Source organism: Antedon bifida, chromosome 1 (genome assembly GCF_963402885.1).
Source record: "Antedon bifida chromosome 1, ecAntBifi1.1, whole genome shotgun sequence".
NCBI classification, from domain to species: domain Eukaryota; kingdom Metazoa; phylum Echinodermata; class Crinoidea; order Comatulida; family Antedonidae; genus Antedon; species Antedon bifida.
This window is the reverse complement of record NC_136226.1, coordinates 26,322,812-26,344,383: the sequence shown is the minus strand read 5'-3', so window position 1 is coordinate 26,344,383 and position 21,572 is coordinate 26,322,812. Positions and strand designations below refer to the sequence as shown.

Sequence of the window (21,572 nt, the reverse complement as noted above, 5' to 3'; positions counted from 1 at the left end):
CCACAAGTGTCGATTGGAGTAATCCAAATAATGTTTAACTTCTAGGGCTCTTGCCTCTTCTTTTTTGCATATTTAAAAACAAATTTTGATATGTTAGCAAAAGTATTTTAATTATTTATTTTTAATACTTTTTTTGGTCAAAGAAGAAATAAATGTTACTTGAAATAACAAATTTATTTCTAGGAAACAAAAAAAACTCTTGTAGGCAATAATTAAAATAAATAATTTTCAAAAGTTATGCTTATGTTTAAAAGAGTCAATCTAGAATGTATCTTTAACTCGGTGCATGTTATAGATATATATCTGTAATCTACCTTGAATGACAAACTACACAAACAAAACTATAGATGTCACAGACCCTTTTATTGTTCCCTCTTGTCTGTCTGTTTATTTAAGTGTATCAAACTGATATTAGCTTGTTAAATAGTAAATTTGCATGGATATAAAAATTGTTTGCTTTGATTCGAATTGACATGTTTTGAAGGGGCCATTGGTATTTAATGCCTTTATCGACAAGACTTAAAATGCAGTGAATAGTTTTACATTTATATAAATGTATAAGATTTATGCAATAATATACATGTATGTACTATTTTTTTGATCTGTAAAAGATGTTTTTTTTTTAAATTTTGAGTACAAAAGTATTACTAACAATTTTCACTGAAGACACAACTGTCAGACATAATAGTCTAAAAGTTTAATATCAATATACGCCATACTGCATGAAGAATATATACCCTATTGACAAAAGTACCGCCATAATTGAATATGCTCTGTCTCTGCATGTTAATGAATAAATGCTACAATTTATTACATTGTATCTATACATGTGACAGGTACATAATAACAATCGTTTTAAGCCTCACTTTCTGCTCATAACCGAATATTAAGTAGACCAATGCACAAATTAAATAATTTTATCACAATGACAATTTAAACAACCCGTTATAAGAGCGTGTGTTGGATGATTAAGACACTTGTGTAATATTTAATGAAGACTTTCCTGTTTATTTTGTATTTCTGAATGAAAATGTATGGTTATATTTCGTCCGTAGTGTCGACGGATAATCAAAGCTATTTACAAGTGGATTATCGTTCGGTTCCAGGAAATGCTACTTCTGAAGATGAGTTGCAAAGAAAGTATTCAAAACATATTGGAAAACAACAAGTTGTGAGAATGACATTCCAGGGAAAAGTGTATAACTTCCTAGAACGTCCAAGTGGTTGGAAATGCTTCATCTATCATTTCATAGTGTAAGTATCATTTTTAATTTAAAAAAATTAAATTCCTTGTTGATTGAGTGTGATTCAAAGCAGGAAAGGCTGACATGCATAGGCCCTCAAATACCTATAAAACGAAAACGTTAACGAACAACAAGAGAAATTGAAATATAAGATATAATACTATATAATATATAATATATATAATATATATAATAATAATACTATAGTCTATTGAATGATAGTGATATATATTGCACTGAGGAAGTTGAAATTTCTTTCTGGCTTTTTTACTTTTTCTTTTGAGATTTTTGCTAGTTTTATTTGTATCTCCATTGAGATCCACACACTGATACCCATAGCATTGTCATTGATTCTCTATTTAATAGATCATAAGAGAAATAAATATTTTCAATGACTAGAGATGCGCTGTTGGTCTGTTTATCACATTAGAAGTCGATTGGCACTTGTGCACCTCCTTATTTTACACATGGAGAATCACAGGCTAACCCCCTCATATCAAATGCAGCAAACATTTCAATGCACTTCCCAAAGTTGATTTGATTACATATGGAAGGATGAAACATTTTTTTTTTTGCACTCTGAATTATGTAGTTCAAGGGATAAGGAAATTGTACTGTATGTTCAGTTTTGGTTATATAATGTGAAATGTGTGGAGAATCCAGTCCAAATGTAAACTAGACATGAAACTCGTCACTTTGACGAGTTAGTTATCCGCACCACGACAAACGCCACGTGCACGTCATACGTTGGAATATTGCACACAGATAAAGATTATGGCATTATGACAAGAACTGAAGAATATGACATGCTGTTAGTGCTGAATTTTGTGTCATATAGTATATACATGCAAACAGTATAAGCTGTATACATATTACATACAGTGTAGAATAGGTGAAATTACGGGACCCGCCATTTATTCCAATTTTTAACATGGCGACGGTATCAAAATGAAACACTTAGATAGCAATTTCAGAAGGAAATTATCTCAGGAACAACATATTAACGTGTAGAAGAAATTTGAATACGTAAAATATAGATGCGCACCCTTTTAAATGTGATGAACTATTACGCAAAATATGAAAATACGACTTTTTTTATTCAACTGGCCATATGATGACGTCACAACATCCGATTGGCAAAATGTTTACATGAATTCGTATCTACAATCCAATAGCTTCCAGAAAACGTTTTAATCGTGATTATCACATTTTATTCTTACGAGCTATTACAGATTAAAATTTACTGTAAAGATGAAATTAATGACCCACGTAATTAAAATTTTTAGGCATGATGACGTCATAAAAATTAAAATATTTTTATCTCATGCTAAAGAAAGTTGATTGACCTACACAATATATAAATGTAGGAGAAAAAGGAATACAGATAAGCGCGATGCGCTCCATTGAATGTGATGAGCAATAACGAAAGAGACAAAAATCCTATATTTTACATTCGTGTGGCCATACGATGACGTCACAATGTTTTTTTAGCCTTATTGATGCATGATCCGATATCTACAACTCATCAACTTCTAGATTTTGTAATAAAAATAAACGGTTAACGGTTTACTTTAGAAAATATGACTGTTTAAAAAAAGACATAATTTTGACGATTTTTTAAGCTTTTTCATAAAAAACGCGCACGAATTGTCTAATTCAACGTGTTCGTATGGCGTTATTTAAACTGGAAAAGGTCTAAATTGTTTTCAAAATCACTGGGAAAGGCTTGAAAAATATAATTCAAGAGAAAAAAATATGTTTTTAACGCTATGTGCGCACCGCGCGCATAAAAAATTGCGCGCCCGTGGGAATTTTTGACATGCTCAAAATGACAAGAAACGCGTAAAAAGTTGATTAGAAATTAATTTTGCGCATTTTGAAATTTTAAATGCGCGTGCGCGCGTAACTTCTTGTCAAACATGCCATTTTTAATCCGTAGAAAGTTTGCCCCTGATATGACTTAAATTTTGTCAAAGTGTCAATACTAAATGACTTTTGGTTTTTAATCTATGATCAATCATTGAAATTCATAAAATTGCGCATAAGTCACGTTGCGCAACTATGACGTCATTCAAAAATAGGAGGTGCACAACTTCACGTAAATGCCCATATGTTGTCAAAGTTATGAAATGTTATGTTTACACATTTTAGAGGAACACGACTCACAAAAAGGAAGGAAGGAAAGAAGAATAATACAGAAAACTAGATTTGAACTCGTCACTTTGACGAGTTCGGGTTATCCGCGCAAACGCAACATGCACATACTTAACTATATGAACCTCGACAATTATTAAGCCATCCCATGACATGAAATAAATATGTTTACAGTGCTGAATTGTACCTATTATGTAGCATACAGTATTTACAGAATAAACTGTATATGTTATATACAGTGTAGCATAGACGAAATTACGAGACACATCTTTTAAATCCAATTATTAACACGATGAAGTCATCAAATTGACATTTAAAGATAACAATTTTAGAAGATAATTATCTAAATAATTACATTAATACAAATTTGATGAATTTTGGCCACGTAAAAGTGAGATGCGCTCTCGTTTAAACGCAATGAACTTTTAAGAAAGAGATGGAAATACGACTTTTTTTTATTCAACTGGCCATATGATGACGTCACAACATCTGATTGGCAAAATGTTCACATGAATTCGTATCTACAATCCAATAGCTTCCAGAAAACGTTTTATTCATGATTATCACTTTTTATTCTGACGAGCTATAACAGATTGAAATTTACTGTAAAGATGAAATAAGGTGACCCACGTTATTTACATTTTTAGACACGATGACGTAATAAAAATTAAGATATTTTTAACTCATGGGAAAGATAGTTGATTGACCTAGACAGTATTAAAATATCTGAGGAAATGGAATACGTATAAGCGAGATGCGCTCTATTTAATGTGATGAGCAAAACGAAAGAGACAAAAATCCTATATTTTACATTTGTGTGGCCATACGATGACGTCATAACATCCGAGAGGTAAATATTCTGCATGAATTCATATCTACAATTTATCTTCTTACATAATAAGTTAAAAAAATTGGGGGTCACCATTGATTCTGAGGAGCAATAATAGATTCAAAATAGGCATAATTTTGACAATATTTTGTAACTTTTTCAACTAAAACGCGCGCAAATGGTATAAATCAACGTGTTCGTATGACATCATTTTAATTTGAAATTATGTCAATATTTTTTTTAATCACTAGGAAAGGCTGTAAAATCATAATTCAAGAGAAAAACACATGATTTTCATGCTCCGTGCGTACCTTACGCGTAAAATTTTTCGTGCGCGTGGGAATTTTTGACATGTTCAAAATGTCATGATCAGTGTAGAAAGTTGATTAGAAATTATTTTTGCGCATTTTGAAATTTTAAATGCGCGTGCGCGCGTAACTTCTTGTGAAACATGCCATTTTTAATCCATAGAAAGTTTGCGCTTGATATGACTTAAATTTTTACCAAGTGTCAATACAAAATGACTTTTGGTTTATAATCTATGACCAATCATTGAAATTCATAAAATTACGCGTAACTTGCGCTGCGCGACTCTAACGTCATTAAAAATATGGAGGTGCACAACTTCAGGTAAATGTCCATATAATGACAAAGTTATACAAAAGATATATTCACAAGCAATAGGGGATATGCTGCTCACAAAAATCCGGGAAAGAAAGAAGAATAAAGATGAAAATGATTTTTACAATCACAAGGGTTATCCGCTTCACTTCTAAGTTGCGGATAACCAAAAAATATTGATCTCATACAATTACAAGGAGTTATCCGCTTGGTATACCAAGCGGATAACTAATTATCTGAATGAAACACAGAAGAAGTGCAGGTTTGATCAGATGATGCAGACAGCTATCTCAAATTTATGATTAAAAAGAAAATAATAACTAGACATGAAACTCGTCACTTTGACGAGTTAGTTATCCGCACCACGACAAACGCCACGTGCACGTCATACGTTGGAATATTGCACAACGATAAAGATTATGGCATTATGACAAGAACTGAAGAATATGACATGCTGTTAGTGCTGAATTTTGTGTCATATAGTATATACATGCAAACAGTATAAGCTGTATACATATTACATACAGTGTAGAATAGGTGAAATTACGGGACCCGCCATTTATTCCAATTTTTAACATGGCGACGGTATCAAAATGAAACACTTAGATAGCAATTTCAGAAGAAAATTATCTCAGGAACAACATATTAACGTGTAGAAGAAATTTGAATACGTAAAATATAGATGCGCACCCTTTTAAATGTGATGAACTATTACGCAAAATATGAAAATACGACTTTTTTTATTCAACTGGCCATATGATGACGTCACAACATCCGATTGGCAAAATGTTTACATGAATTCGTATCTACAATCCAATAGCTTCCAGAAAACGTTTTAATCGTGATTATCACATTTTATTCTTACGAGCTATTACAGATTAAAATTTACTGTAAAGATGAAATTAATGACCCACGTAATTAAAATTTTTAGGCATGATGACGTCATAAAAATTAAAATATTTTTATCTCATGCTAAAGAAAGTTGATTGACCTACACAATATATAAATGTAGGAGAAAAAGGAATACAGATAAGCGCGATGCGCTCCATTGAATGTGATGAGCAATAACGAAAGAGACAAAAATCCTATATTTTACATTCGTGTGGCCATACGATGACGTCACAATGTTTTTTTAGCCTTATTGATGCATGATCCGATATCTACAACTCATCAACTTCTAGATTTTGTAATAAAAATAAACGGTTAACGGTTTACTTTAGAAACTATGACTGTTTAAAAAAAGACATAATTTTGACGATTTTTTAAGCTTTTTCATAAAAAACGCGCACGAATTGTCTAATTCAACGTGTTCGTATGGCGTTATTTAAACTGGAAAAGGTCTAAATTGTTTTCAAAATCACTGGGAAAGGCTTGAAAAATATAATTCAAGAGAAAAAAATATGTTTTCAACGCTATATGCGCACCGCGCGCATAAAAAATTGCGCGCCCGTGGGAATTTTTGACATGCTCAAAATGACAAGAAACGCGTAAAAAGTTGATTAGAAATTAATTTTGCGCATTTTGAAATTTTAAATGCGCGTGCGCGCGTAACTTCTTGTCAAACATGCCATTTTTAATCCGTAGAAAGTTTGCCCCTGATATGACTTAAATTTTGTCAAAGTGTCAATACTAAATGACTTTTGGTTTTTAATCTATGATCAATCATTGAAATTCATAAAATTGCGCATAAGTCACGTTGCGCAACTATGACGTCATTCAAAAATAGGAGGTGCACAACTTCACGTAAATGCCCATATGTTGTCAAAGTTATGAAATGTTATGTTTACACATTTTAGAGGAACACGACTCACAAAAAGGAAGGAAGGAAAGAAGAATAATACAGAAAAAAAATATTGATCTCATACAATTACAAGGAGTTATCCGCTTGGTATACCAAGCGGATAACTAAAAATCACTTAAATCTACATCTAGTATAGATTTGTACGTCGATATGAAAATAGATAGTATAGATATTAAATATTATACATTGCATATTCTATTGTACAAAGATAATAAAATATTTTATCAAATTATTCCAAACTCTTTATGTGACAATAGATCTCATATTTGATTAATTCTGAAATTGATGATTATTTTAAAATCTCATTATAGTTATTGAATTAACAACAATATTGAGAGAATAAATATTTCATATTTTGTCTGAAAAACAGAAAACCAAATGCGATACGATATTTGCCTTTATTCATAAATCCACAATTGATTTAAACTGAAATTACTTTGACCATTAAAACTATTTTTGTTTCCTAAAATCAATAAGTTCTTTTTGAATATGATTATTATTATTAACATAACTTTAATTAAATGCACAGGTTCTCTCAGGGGATATATACTTATAATAATATTGATTATCCAGAGGTACCATTTATAAAACATTCTCATTTAGTTCAGTTTTTTATTTTCTCGTGGGTGTCATGAATTTTATGGAAAAACACTGATATGAAAACGTTATTTTTTTAACACATTTTTATAATTAGAAATGATGAATTGATAATAGTTTGTGTTGGAAAATTATGATTATTAAAACCTTTTTGGAACCTTATATTTTTTGACTAAATAAAAAAGGATACAATGACATTGGGTAGTGCTTTATAATGCTCAGGTTAATATTAATGTTATTACAAAATAATCATGACGACCACTACAATTTGCATTACAGAGTTTTGGGTAATAGTTCTACAAGCATAAGGATCAATATCAATATATTTCAATATCAATATTTTTCCAGTAAGATTTAATCTTTTAGCTACACTTGTGCCCAAAACAATAAATTATATTATTTTTAATGTATGTTACCTATCCATCAACAAGATGCGTTTTCCTCATCATTAGGTTAATGCAGCCAAACAGAACGCTGCCTATAATGATCAGCGTTTTCAATTAATGTAGTCTTACTGAGATGTTATAATGATAAAAACTATTAAAGTGAAACTCTCTTAAAATGAACGGAAAAACACCGATATAAATTTACCTTGAAAGTTTTTGCCTACTACTGCAGACTGAAATGATTCTGAACACATTTAAAAAAAATGAGACAATTAAAAGTCATTATGAACTGTATATGTTCATCTACAGGCATGGAGCTGTGTAGCGTTGTGTGGTGGTTTCCCGATTAATTGTATGATCAAAATAGTACTGGGTATGATCAACTAGTGTTTGTGTTCCCACTAAATCATCCATTCATAGAAGTACTGATGAAGATATCAATCTGTGGCGACAATAGATTGGACCCGAGACCTGGCTATCTTCGACTTTTAAATAATAGAAATGTTTTGAAAAATTGTGTTAGGGTAGAAATGTACGTTGTAAGATGTGTATGTTTATTGAAAAATGGTAATAGTTTTCTAAATTACTTTGTACAAGTTGCGATGAGAAAACTGTTTATTTGATTGTTAGTTGACATGTACATAAAGTGAAACATAAATAAAATAATAAAAATTGTTAGTAAATATTTTTTTAAAGTAAAGATATAAGGAAGAAAAGAAAAAAGATTATGGAGTGGCTGTACCAGAATATACAACACTAAAAGTGTAATTGTAAGGTCAGAATACTATAAAATGTAGGCGATCTTGTCAAAGGTCAAGCGCCTTCAGCCTGCCACGTTTCGATATTCAATATTGAACTTGACCTAATTGGTGGTTTAGATGCTACCAATCCCAGGGTCCTGGGTTCAAATCCTTTCAGATACCAGGTTTTTTTTCTCCACCCCTAAAGACTACAAATAAGACTTTGTTTGTGTGAGCATCTTTTGTTATAACAGAAACATGTCTTTAAACCAAATGAAAATTGAACTAAATGGCGCCAATCTATTAATCAAGAACACCAGTTCCAATTGATTATTAATGAATTAAACATTGATTGACATGCTTGAGTAGTCACTTAAGAGAAGGCTAATAGATGATAGTGGAATACCTTTAAGTACCTGTTTTAAGAACTTTAATTATTAGTTTATCCGGCCCTTTTAGAATCACTTTATGTGTCACAATTATTTACACTTCTAATCCAATCTAATTGCAAAACAAGCAAACTGGTGGTACCACCTTTGTTTCCTATACTCTTATATTTATATAATCGAAGAGGTGATTCCTGCTTAAAGTATGTAGGTTTGCACAAATAGATGTAGGATAATGCCATGCCTTATATGATTTTCTGCGTTTAAGTCACATACTGTAACTATTTTATAAAAGCAGTAACCTGAAAATTTGTTATTATATCGCATCCTAAATCACATGACCGATACGCTTTGAGCTAGGGCACATTTTAATTTTGCTTTTTAGGCTAAAATGTTAGAATGGCATTGTTTGAGAAAAAATGTCTTTGTATTACACCCGGCCGAAATTTATGTTCTCTTCGAATTTCTCTTTGTTAGTATTAATGTTAATAAAAGTGACTTAATCTTCTATTTGCAGAATTATAAGTTCACTTGCATTACATCTCAGATTGTCATCGTACTCAGGTTAGGTCAAACCTCTTGTGTTTATAAGATAATCATCTAATGGAAGGATACTGTATATGCTTGGGTTATTAGTTATTAGTTTTGCTATTATTACACTTTGCTACCATATGGTAATAATCTTAAGTACCCTACGGAAAGTAGTCACTTTTAAAAATAATTTTCTCAAATCATTATTTTGGGTCCATCACAAGGATTTCCATTTTTTATTAGTTTACATTTAAACTAAAAATCAATGCATTATACAGTATGATTCACGTAGCTAACAATGGAGTTTGATCTTCCACAAAAAGAGAAAACCTTGCTAGTTTAGTTTGGCCCAATTTTGCTGAGTGCATCTAGTTTGAAAGAAATTTCAGTAAGAAAACGTGGAACTCCTCTGGCTACAAACACATAATGCTCATGTGACTAATTATCTGAAATAAGTGATGAAACATGAACATTTCTATTTGATTCCACACATTTTGTAGTGTATTCTGGGTCCAGAAACAATAAGAAGAGTTTTATTATTTAGGACGAGTTTTACTATTTATGACGAGTTTTATTATTTAGGAAGAGTTTTACTATTTAGGACGAGTTTTAATATTTAGGACGAGTTTTAATATTTAGGACGAGTTTTAATATTTAGGACGAGTTTTACACGTACGTCCAGCGGCGGCCAACTGCGGTACGTATAACAAAATACACGTTATATACGTCCAGCGGCTGTACGTATAACTATCTTTTGTTATACGTCCAGTGGCGGTACGTATAACTATCTTTTGTTATACGTCCAGTAGCGGTACGTATAACTATCTTTTGTTATACGTCCAGTGGCGGTACGTATAACTATCTTTTGTTATACGTCCAGTGGCGGTACGTATAACTATCTTTAGTTATACGTTCAGTGGCAGTACGTATATCCTCGTCCAATATGCATTATGTGTCTGTGTCTTAGGTTGTCGCAAATTGCAAGTTTCATCCTTGTATACTTCAACCACGTTCTATTTCCATTTCCGTTCCAATTTATATTACAAAATATAATGTACATTGCTTTCATTTCAAACCCCTTCTGGTTTTATTATAAGTAAATTTAAATCTATCCCATAATCCTTTGATTCCCATCCAGTATTTTGAATTACTTTTCCATACACATAAAGATGAACATTCAAATATGTTTCAGGAAAGAAATAATGAGTTTTTTTATTTAAATTGTCGTGTTTCTTGTTAAAACAGACAGACCGAATCCTAACAGTGGATTTGTTATCCATTATTCAAATTGAACAAAGCAAGCCTGGATAAGCAACATTCGTGACCAATAAGTTGTAATTATTTTAGCTTGTGAAAATTCTATTTAAAGCATTACCGTGAGATCATGATTGTGTTTTATATTCCATTGTAAAAAATATTTTCGCGACACGTGGGTGTTTATTTAAATAAAATTTCAAAGTATTTATTAATTGTGCTTGTGACTTTTATAATATACCCTTGTTTTTCCAGTGCCATATGTAATGTTTTTGAAATTTGAACTATAGTAATTTAAAATGGATATGAAACAATGTTAAAAAAAATGAGTTAGTTTCATTATCGGAAAGTACGCATAGAATCATGTTAGTGACCTTTATGCTAAATATTATGGACGTCTGGGTCCCCCTCTAATCGGTGACAAAAAATCTTTTTGTGACGTCACTAAAAGAAAAATTTGCATTAGGAGAATTCGTCATTCACAGACTTTTGCAGATTGGCTCTATATTATTACAGCTTTGGCTTATCCGCTTTACATTTTTGTTTATGAATATGTTTTAAATGTTTTCGAAAACAATTTTTGTTTGTTTGTCAACCGATTATTTTTTAAAATGAGTTTTAAAATCTGTTCTTATGGCAATCTTCTGCAAATTGACTAACGTTTTGCACCGGGAGGCTGGAGAAACGTAGATACAGTGCGCATGTGTGAAAATGTCAATTACACGATCGCTACGGAGAAACCCCGACGCCATTTTTTTTCCACTATCGACGGCGGAGTGTTTATTTTTATCATCATTTTGGAATGGATAGTGAAGAGGAATATTTTGTAGCGGATATAGAAATAGAAGAAGATTTACTACCAGTAAATCCTGACAATTTAAGACCGTTCGATAATGACCCACGTCTACCACCATTGCAAAGGCCCGCAGCAGACGATCGGTTAGGCCTACCTCCTGACGCTCGTCGGGCCAGGGAATTCGAACGGTTTGGGCTTCCACCTAACATGCATGTTAGGCAAGGTCGAGAATGGTAAGCGATAAGTAAGAGAGATGTAATGGGACCCCATGGTTTTTTTAGACCTACTTTGGGAGTTACTGCTGTTTCGCATCTTTTCGATTTTTCACTCTTTGTACTCAACGCGAAAATAAACCTCCCTACCTGTCCTGCCTAGCTAACCTATCCTAGTAGTAGAGTATATAAATATACTATACTAATAGTCCACCTGCTACTATAGTACTAGGCCTAGCTATATTAGAGATAGAGCTAGAGGCCTAGGCTATATTCAATAGTCCTACTACTACTAGGCCTAGGCTCATATAGCCTAGGCTAGTCCTGGCTAGATAGTACTATCAGTAAGTTGTAGTTATTATATTATAATTAGCAGGCCTACTATTAGTATTAGGCTATGTAGGAGAATACTTTTAGAATATAAAAAATAGACTACAGAATAGATTAGTATAGTAGGTATGTATGGTAGGCTATCTAAGCAGAGAGGCAGTCCACCATATTAGCATTTTGTACAGTAGGCCTAGGCTAGTAAATAGTATGCTAGTACAACCTGTTATTATGTAATGACTAAATGTAGGCATAATTAATTAAATTAGGAAGTACATTAAAATGACTGCAACTACACTTTCACAAATCATATTAATTATCGACTGTATATATTTAGGGCTCTACTATACACGTTGCGAAAGTAGGAAACAATGAGCCACATTAATGTGTAATCTATGATTTTGTTTAAATAGGTGTGAATGTGGAAACTGTGTGGAAGAAGAAACATGGGAGAATAGATACTGTTGCCAACAGGTAATATTAATTTTTAATAATTAATTATTTTCAGAAAAAACACAAATTAAAGAATTGCATTGTCCCACAAAAACATGAAAAATGAAGATATAAAATCAAATTTCGAATATAGTACGGTAGGCCGTTTTACAGTTTTAGTAAAAAAAAAAAGACAAAATAAATGGCTTAATATAACCAAAAACCCATTAAATCTGACTCGGACCAACTATTTTTTGGCTTTAAATTAATTTGTGTTTTCTTTGTATTTTGTTACAGGTAGAAAAAATCAACAACAAAAACAAGGAGGGACCTCAGCACACTGGGTGCGTAACAACACACCCATGGTTCGAACCTGCAATTTTAAACCCAGCAACACTACAAATTGCGTATTGGCAGTATGTCTCGCAATACCAAGAACATGTGGTGGAAGGTGCAATAGAAAGGTACTGTACAGAGTAAAAGTTAATAAAAAAGAAAAATATATTATATCATATGTATATCAATCTACTATTAATTTCCAACTGGAGGAATGTACATGACAGGAATCTTACAAGACAAATAAACAAATAATTTGAACACAATAACATGTATTTTTCTTTTGTTTGTACATTTTTCCAGGCGATACAGATATACTGCATACCGCCAATTTGTACGTTGGTGCTGGGGGTTTCTTGGCAAGGACCGAAGAATACCAATGCCATCTTGTGTTATGAAAAAAATACGAGATGTTTTCCCAGATGAAGCCAACAATTACACAGGGTTCAAATATCCACCATTGGATAGATAAGGTAGACTCAAATTCATTATGTTGTAGGTTTGAATCTGCTTAGTAACTTGGCTACAAACTCATTTTTGTCAGGTTTTGGCATTTTCTCTGCAATTGTGCCTGGGTCACACATTATCTCTGGTGTGTAATATAGTTCTTTTGTATTTGTTTTTGCCATGTACATTGCCATTTCAATGACGTTAATTGCGTATTCTGAAAGGAAAAACAAATAAATAATAATAAGACTTTTTGATTACAGAAAACATATATATGTTATATTTTTTAAATAAATAAATAAATCTTACCAAAAGTGGGGTTAACTAAATGTTTTTTTGCCACCCAGTCTTTTTTGGCTCTAGAATACCACAGTGAATACTCTTTCTCGCCTTTTTTATTTTCTCGCTGGCACCGTCCGACATTCTCATTACAATGCAGTGCAGCAATGTACGTTCTGAAAATAGTAAAAAAATTGTTTGTCTTTCACCATTCCAATGACTCGAGTAATTTTTTTTTGTTTCATTTTTTAGCTTGTTTTGGGAAGATGTATAATACTACCTTGCAATCATTCCCTTGAAACGGTATGGATGCATTTTTGGAGCGAAGTGATTGATAACTTGATGGAATGATTCGTTAGAATATGTCTGGATAGTAGGTGATAACTGTTGAACTGATCTTAAAAGATATGAAGAATTCAGAATCTTTGACAATACTTCCTCAGCTTTAGAGCCTGTATTCGAGATAATAACAAATCATGTGTTTAGACATTACAGTAAACATTGTAAAATTGTAAAATGTTCGTTTGTCAGTGTGCAATTTTTACTTTGATTGAGATTGGTTACTACTTAATTATACACATGAGATACTTACTTGGGAGAATGTAATCCCGTTCTTCCAGTTCACCATGCATGCATTTGGGATACAAGGGAGTTTCATGTTCATGTATCCCTCTAACATGATTGTATATGCTTTTAAATTTTTGGACTCTTAGTTCCTTGTCGTGACTCAAATCTTTAGTCTCGGGTGTAGTTGACGCAATCCAATAAATCATAGTTACAATAGATTTGATCCATTTTGTTATCTGGTCACAGTCTTTAAGCTTTCCACCCTTCAGACATTGTTTTTTTACACCTGCATGTCAATTTAAGAAAATACAGATTTTATATTTCTTTAACTAAGCAGTTTGATCATATTAAACATCTTCAAATAGTATACACACTTTTTATTAAAAAAAAAAAATATATTGTGTTTAAAGATTGTTGGCAATTAAATGGACTACTGTACTGAGATAACAGTTTAGTGTATAATTTTATAATATTAATCATGTACCATATTAGTGATGGTTCAGCAAAGGTGATGAATTGAAGTAGTTAAATACTTGCCTTTAGCAACATGCCACACATCAAAGTAGTGTATTATATTCTGCATGGAATTTTTGAGGTAGGCAGCTACACTACTATGTCTGTCGGAAACAATTCTTTCCACTGTAACTCCGTAACCTTTTAAAACCATCAATGTTCTTTTCAGCCCCTCCAGTTCCATTGCTGGTGAATTCGAACATTCATCTTTCTGTAAAACAAATTCAGTTAAAAAGTTATAATTTAGGAGGTGGCATGTCCAACATTGTTATAAGCACAGTACAGGTAAAGTATTACTGTACAATAAAGATGGAGTAAATTTGACTTGACGACTTACTTGGACCACTTCAATGTGGATTACTTTATGGGTGTCTGCATCAATTGTGGTATACGTGCCAAACTTGGCTGTATGTCCTGGGCTATCGCAGCGCATATCACATGAAATATTCATGTTGCTCTTGAAATTGTGTTCTCTCTGCGCTGCGAAAACACAGGACACAGCTGGCAGCAAATACCTAAAAAAAAACATAACACATCATCGAGCTCCAATGAGCGTTTATTGCTGTGAATAATAATACGAATTTGTAAAGCGCCAATTCTAGCAGTAAGTGATCAAAGGTGCGGTGTATGAGAGCTAATTTGAATTTGAGTTTTTAAGGCAGATTTAAAGGCGATCGACATGATCGAATAGAGGCGGGTAGCTCATCCCATAAGCGAGAGGCAGCAGAAGTAAATGAATGCGATAGACCATTTAAAAAATATAATAATAGTTGTACTGTACTTACCATTTCTGGTGGTAAAAATATGTTCTATCAGTAAAAACTGCAATGTTTAAAAATCTCATAGCTCTTAAAAACTGTGTTATACAACAACCTATAAATATAAAAAAATGTATTTATGTACTGTAAATAGTGTCAATGTTGTTTGAACCGTAAACTTTTAGATTATTTCAAGCCTTCATAAAAATTAAAAAGAATAAACCTTATCTTACCTGACACAAGAATAGCGGCAGACAAAAGAATGTTAAACAAAAACATTTTTCCATGTTTTGGTTGGCTCATCCATTCAAATTGATAGCCGCAACTTCGATTTCTGCACTTTGACTCTATCTCTACTGCTGTTCCACACTCTCTCTTTATTTTTCTATCTGCTTTCCCTCCACACTGCCGACACCTGTCAAAGAGAGCCATTAATTCTCTTTGACCAACAATATACTTTCGCTGACCTCTAATAGTATCCGCTGGTTCTATATAATCTGTTTGGTCATCTGGACCAATGTAGTCCGCATCTGCATCGTCATGATCACTATCACTGTCGGATTCCGAATATAAATTGAATGCGCCACGTGTGCCTCTTATATTTCTTCCTTCATCATCCGAATCTATTGTGTAAGTAAATTTGTCATGTCAAAAAACGGCATTGACAAGTATTTGATTGACATCAAATTAAGATATATAAGTGCGCAATAAAAACAATTGGCCTAAAGCTCTGTCTACACTGTCAAACTTTGTGACAAAAAAATGTGATATGCCCATATATGGACATGATGATGTCATAGAACCATCATATTTAAGCATAGTAGTTTGATAGTGAAGACAGAATCATCAATGTAAAAAAGTTTAGTATTAATATTGGCATTACCTGAAGACTGCACATACTGTCCTTGTGCCTATGTACAAAAATATAGTAATTATTACATTTAAAATACAGTACTAGAAATAGTTTCCATAGGGATTTAATCAAAATTAATCTAATGACTCCCTGCATTAATTGTAATTGGTAGATAGGCATAGACTTTTTGTATAAGCCTTTTTCACGAAATGGAAGACATTTTCGACCGATGACAAACAATGCTGCGCAGGGAAGCGTAAAAAAAAAATAAGAGTTTTCATGGATTTCAAGACACCATGTTAATTAAAAAATTGTAACCCCTGAACGGATGGATGATCGTATGAGGAAATAAAGTTACTGTAACATTTTCTTAAAAGATTGGCCTAAAACATCACTGTATGTCTGAAAAAAAATTAGAAATTGATTTTTTGTTCGCTTAAAATTCATAAAAAAAAAAACACCCGTGTATAAGCATAAGCGTTCGTCACCACCGTTTTTCCCGCGATGCAGTTGCGGCGCCTATGCTTTTATACACTGTGGTGTGCTATGTTATTTCTGTTGGTTACGCTTCCCTGCACAGCATTGTTTGCCATCCGTGAAAAAGGCCTACTTACCGACGATGTACTTGGACCACGGCTGGCTGCTAAAATCTAAAAAAAAAAAAAGATGAAATAAATAAATAATTTCTGCGTTTTTTTGGCCTATGCGTATTTACCAGATTGAACTAATCTAAAACGATAGTAGATAGGCCTAAGACGGTATAATAGGTTAATAGAGTCTAGTGACAATGCTAGACCCTGTATGCCGCATACCATTATTTCGTACTGTGCGTAACGCGCGTTCAAAATTTGGCTATTATTAAACTAGCCGTCATGCATCTACGAAGAAGTTTAGGCCTACACCGAGATTATTTCTATCCACAATTATTATATTTCTATTCATAAATTAGGGCCTAGGCCTAAATGGAGATTGTTTCTATTCGTAATTATATTTTAGTAAAATACCAATATTCTATCTGGGCAATTTATGATAAACAAAATGTTTTGTGATTTGAGTACTGTATGCCTACCCTATTGACCTCTCGCCTCCGATAACAGGTCCGCATCTTCTTCTTTTTTGGCTTCGTGCTATCAGTATCATCCCTATTCCCTTCTATTACTGGCGATTTCAATGTTGGGAAAGCGCCAGGACGAAGACGGTATCTTATTTTTTTCCCCTTCTTTCCCATCTCTTGTATTTCGGTGCGGTTTATGTTATCTTCTATACAAAAATGCTCAGTGCATATTTTATGAGACGGCTTCCAGATGTATCCTTTTCTAGTTAGTTTTACGAAATCCTCCCATTTTTTAAAAGTTTCCACTTGGTCCACTTGGCTTGGAAAAAGGAGAAAGGATACATGTGGGTGGGATGTTGGGGTCCTGTTGCACCCCCCAATACAGCACGCATTAGGCATTGTTCGGAAAACTTTATACTATACGACTGTACTGTATTCAACTCGATTTTTTCTCAAACCAACGTGTCCCAGGAGGACGCGCACCTCTATGGATTTTCCAAAGGGTCATGTCAGTGTGTCACACGCTGACGCTGGACAGACAAATTTCTGAAATTTTTTTGCAATGATAGAGCTGCCTGTCCTATATAAATATATACAGTATTGGCCATTGTTTTTAACCAAGCTTGATAACCATCGAATACTTCAACAACTAGGTAGACAGCTACATCATAAATAAAGGGTGAACAAAAATAGGCCAATGTTTTAAAATGGTTGACTAGGTGTGTAATATAAAAAATAGCATTGAGACAAGTGTACATTTAATTCATTTATTTTCATTCAGCAAGAAATTAAATAAATATAAAATTATATAGGCCCTACTCTTTCAAATTGACTAAAACATTTATTAATATTATTTATTATACAATTAAAATGTTTATAAATCTGAACAATACTCCTTGGTCCACATTTTAAGATTCTTCTATGTTTAAATAGAATTATTATTAATGCAACATAAATCTACAATGCTGTAAAATCAGTTTTTAATTCCTTGCATTTCTTGCCACAACAAGTCAATATTCCATCTGCAAAGATAAAAGATAGTAAGTATATAATATATATAAAGGTAATTGGTATAGCCCCTAAAACTCGACTGGTACCATAGGTAGGCCTAGCTACTGCCGAGTAATGGTCGAGTAAACAAAGTTTGAGTAATATAGGTCAAGCTTGTAACTTGAATTAACAGCAGTATTTTTAGTAAACAAAAGGTTAAATTAAATAAATAATATAATTCATATATTTAATAATACTGTACTACAGTTTATATGATGGCCATTATTTAGAGTCACGAATAAAAAAGTAGAGCTTACCCGGTTTTTTTTCATCAGGTACAAATTGTCCACCTTTTTAGTTTACTGCACGATGCGTGATGATATTCAATCAAGGCAATCCATCATCATTCAAGAGGTGCTCTCGTCTTTTGCCGTCTACTACTAACATTGTCCTTCATTGGGCTTATATCATATTAGCTTTTATGCAAAAAACTTCATTAGGTAAAACTATAATGATAAATAATAATTTTCATCTTGTAGATGAATGTACCCAAGTTTTCGGAGAAAATGTAAACACTCGCGGTCGGCCGGCCTAGCCTAGAATCGGCTTGACATGTGTGTATCGTGTGTGACGTGTGTTGTTTACGTTCGCTTCCTGTCCGCTTTGAAAGAAGCTCATTGGCTGTAGTTGGGCATTCTTAACCAATCACGAAACAGCTGCTGCCGTGGATGCAAAAGCGGGCGTTTTAAATTAATCGGAAGATTCCGCGTACGTTTGTTTAGAACGTTAATGAAATCCAAGATGGCATGATGGTTGGTCGGCCATCTTTCGATGGTTTTACACTGATTTTTAACTTATTTATTTCTCAAGTTTTACAAGGTATTAAAACCTAATTTTTGGTGTGTTGTTATTTCATATGTAAAGCATTCATACAAAATTATTTTTGTTGATATTTTAATATTGTTTCATATCCATTTTAACTAAATGCCTAGGTGCATTCGCTATTAAAATGAGCATCTTAATTTTTTATATACAAATTCTTCTCAATTGAAGGGTTATGTTATGGTCTGATACTAGGTAATACACATGAAACAGTAGTACTGTATTATGGGATGTTTAAATGATACTAAGAATCAGGTGATATTGAATATGGGTAGTCTATCTTTATATTGATTGCCTACTTTAAATACAGTATCTGCATTTATAGTCCAAATTTCTTTAACAGAAAAACTGTGAGGTTGTCATTTCCCTAAATGTCTTTTGCAGTCCTTATACACTTTTCATTGAGTAGTTGAATACTAAATATTTACTCATTTTTTATTTTATTCAATTTTCAGGTAAACAATATACAAAAAATACAAATATTTAATGGTTTATATTTAAAATTTGTCATCAAATCTACTGACTTGTTCCCAATTAACAACATTTAATGACCGATTTATTACATGTTCAACTTTAACAACAAACTCATAAAACCCTAAATTTATGAACAGTCGGTAATAAAACTTTTTCATTTTTCATAAATCTATTGTCAATAATAAATATTTATTACTTTCTACAAACAATTTGTTAAATTACTCACTAATATTTACCACTATCACCAGTATTTATAACTGTGCAATATGACAAAACTCTCAGATGGAACACATCTATCCTCCAATATGAAAAAGTTAGTGTCATGACTATCACATAAAATAATGAAATACAATACAAAAAGAATATAAAGTCTTGCGCAACCCTCCCCTTTTCCCAAATATGGTAATGATATTCCCAAATATGTCATCATATATGGGCACATATTTTTTTGTCACATAAAGTTTGATAGTGTGGACAAGGCTTTAAGTCTATGAACCGACCTTTTTTTAAATGAACATATTATTATAAATTTATTATATTCCTATCTAGCATGTTTTGAGTTACAGCATAGCAGAGGTAATGTAATAGAATTTACATGACTAATGCCTTGATATGTGTCCTTTATCGTAATGTTAGTAAATTATTGATTTCTGTATACTGGCCTGATTTCACTAGGTCACGGTGATTGCAGGCGTCGCTCTCTTGGGAATACGATCATCCATGTGAATCAACCTTCATTTCGTGAAAGAATCTTTTTTTTCAATTTAATTGTCTAAAACTATCTGTCCCTATGACATCAACGTTGAAGATTTGAAGTGAGCTATAGATACGAAAATACAATACCAAAGTCAAGAAAGCAAATCTTTCCGGTCTGGTAACAATTAACGACAGGGGCCGGAAAGGAACACTGGGTAACCCCTACTCTTTCCAACAGTTCTTAAGTGGACACAAGCAAGAAATGTACCTCCAGTAGTAGCTTTCTACCACCAGAAGTGTCTTGGACTTGTGCTGATAATGGCTATGATTTAACCGCCTGGCCACACGACTCTTCTTTGTACTGCCTAATATTGACACCATAGGGCGATGATGTATTGGTATTCATATTTCAAATATTCATATGAAAATACATAGATGCAGGTATTTATTGGAAGTGATTATTCATGAAGTTTTTGTCTGTCAGGGATTACGGTCAAAATTATCCTTGACTTAAAAATCAAACCTTTTCCTAAAAATCTGATGAAACTACATATCCAGATTTTTAACGCATTTAGAAGATCAAGTGTACGTAGTTCAAGTTTACAGTTGTATGTTCCAGTAATAATACAATCAATTAAAGTATAATGGATAACAAGTGTGATCCGACAAGGATTTTAACTGATAATTTTACAGATTCTCCAGGTGCTTAACAGATTAACCTTAGAATAACGTGATGCTTGAATTACTTGAACTTTATGATCATTTTTACAGAAATTTAATCAAACTCAAACTGAATGCTTAATCTTGTAATTTTTATGAGTTCTTAATTTTAGTTCTATATGAACAACTAAATAACCTCTTGAAATATTGAAATAAACGTATAAATGTGAGATACAACGTTGGAGACAAGCATAGAGGCATTTAATAATGTGCATTGCCTCATGGGATATATAGCCTTATGTGAAGCGTTCAATTGCATGACAGTATTATACCATTTATACATCGTGAGGAATGAATGTGGGAAATACTAGAGCATGACATTTAATCCATATAAAAACTCAACTTCAAAACCACTACCGATAAATTTATTAAATCGTTCAAACATGAAGGTCATATATGATTTGTCCGTTTCTCCCCATAACCAATCTAACCAGTTTTGAAAAACAAGAATCAAGCTACCTCCTACAGCACATTTATATTGTAAAGTAAAGCCAATTTTTTTTTTCAATTCAATTCAATGTAACTTTTATTCAATAATGGTAAGACAAATATTACAAGAATAAGTAATAAGAAACAGTAATAAAATACAAAAACAAGAAGAGGTAAAAAAGAGAAAGGAATGCCATCATTTGGGTCATGATTAGAAGTAACTTGTCTCACCATGACCCCGAGAGAAAAAAAAAAGATATAAAA

The 21,572-nt window shown here is 32.6% G+C and overlaps 3 protein-coding genes and 1 long non-coding RNA gene across 7 annotated transcripts in view; 2 read left to right on the top strand and 2 right to left on the bottom strand.

The window, feature by feature from the left end:
• LOC144847275 (potassium voltage-gated channel subfamily KQT member 1-like) overlaps nucleotides 1-21,572 on the top strand; it is a 74,005-nt gene that overhangs the window by 25,465 nt on the left and 26,968 nt on the right. For all 4 annotated transcript variants that reach the window (XM_078703614.1, XM_078703613.1, XM_078703615.1 and 1 more), the window contains exon 2: nucleotides 1,056-1,254. In XM_078703614.1, coding sequence (XP_078559740.1) covers nucleotides 1,056-1,254 — 199 coding nt within the window. The remainder of the gene's footprint in view (nucleotides 1-1,055; nucleotides 1,255-21,572) is intronic.
• On the top strand, nucleotides 11,251-14,308 carry LOC144852553 (P2X purinoceptor 7-like). The gene is made up of 5 exons (XM_078710477.1): nucleotides 11,251-11,572; nucleotides 12,292-12,352; nucleotides 12,608-12,774; nucleotides 12,950-13,119; nucleotides 13,625-14,308. The coding sequence occupies exons 1-4, from the start codon at nucleotides 11,346-11,348 to the stop codon at nucleotides 13,116-13,118; spliced, it is 624 nt and encodes a 207-aa protein (XP_078566603.1). The 5' UTR covers nucleotides 11,251-11,345; the 3' UTR covers nucleotide 13,119; nucleotides 13,625-14,308.
• On the bottom strand, nucleotides 13,649-15,642 carry LOC144853451 (uncharacterized). The gene is made up of 6 exons (XM_078711148.1): nucleotides 15,444-15,642; nucleotides 15,238-15,325; nucleotides 14,790-14,967; nucleotides 14,477-14,663; nucleotides 13,965-14,225; nucleotides 13,649-13,824 (listed from the first exon to the last, which is right to left on the bottom strand). Exons 1-6 carry the CDS (start codon nucleotides 15,640-15,642, stop codon nucleotides 13,649-13,651), a joined length of 1,089 nt encoding a protein of 362 aa, XP_078567274.1.
• On the bottom strand, nucleotides 15,721-16,705 carry LOC144852508 (uncharacterized). The gene is made up of 3 exons (XR_013614301.1): nucleotides 16,678-16,705; nucleotides 16,094-16,121; nucleotides 15,721-15,833 (listed from the first exon to the last, which is right to left on the bottom strand). It is a non-coding gene; the product is annotated as an uncharacterized LOC144852508 (long non-coding RNA).

Bases quoted from the DNA above. Each gene is read 5' to 3' on its own strand.
- LOC144852553 (XM_078710477.1), top strand. From the start codon at position 11,346: ATGGATAGTGAAGAGGAATATTTTGTAGCGGATATAGAAATAGAAGAA. The intron at 11,573-12,291 runs GTAAGCGATAAG...TTGTTTAAATAG, and splicing joins GTTAGGCAAGGTCGAGAATG to GTGTGAATGTGGAAACTGTG. The intron at 12,353-12,607 runs GTAATATTAATT...ATTTTGTTACAG, and splicing joins ATAGATACTGTTGCCAACAG to GTAGAAAAAATCAACAACAA.
- LOC144853451 (XM_078711148.1), bottom strand. From the start codon at position 15,642: ATGGCTCTCTTTGACAGGTGTCGGCAGTGTGGAGGGAAAGCAGATAGA. The intron at 15,326-15,443 runs GTAAGATAAGGT...TTATATTTATAG, and splicing joins TGCCGCTATTCTTGTGTCAG to GTTGTTGTATAACACAGTTT. The intron at 14,664-14,789 runs GTAAGTCGTCAA...TTTGTTTTACAG, and splicing joins TCCACATTGAAGTGGTCCAA to AAAGATGAATGTTCGAATTC.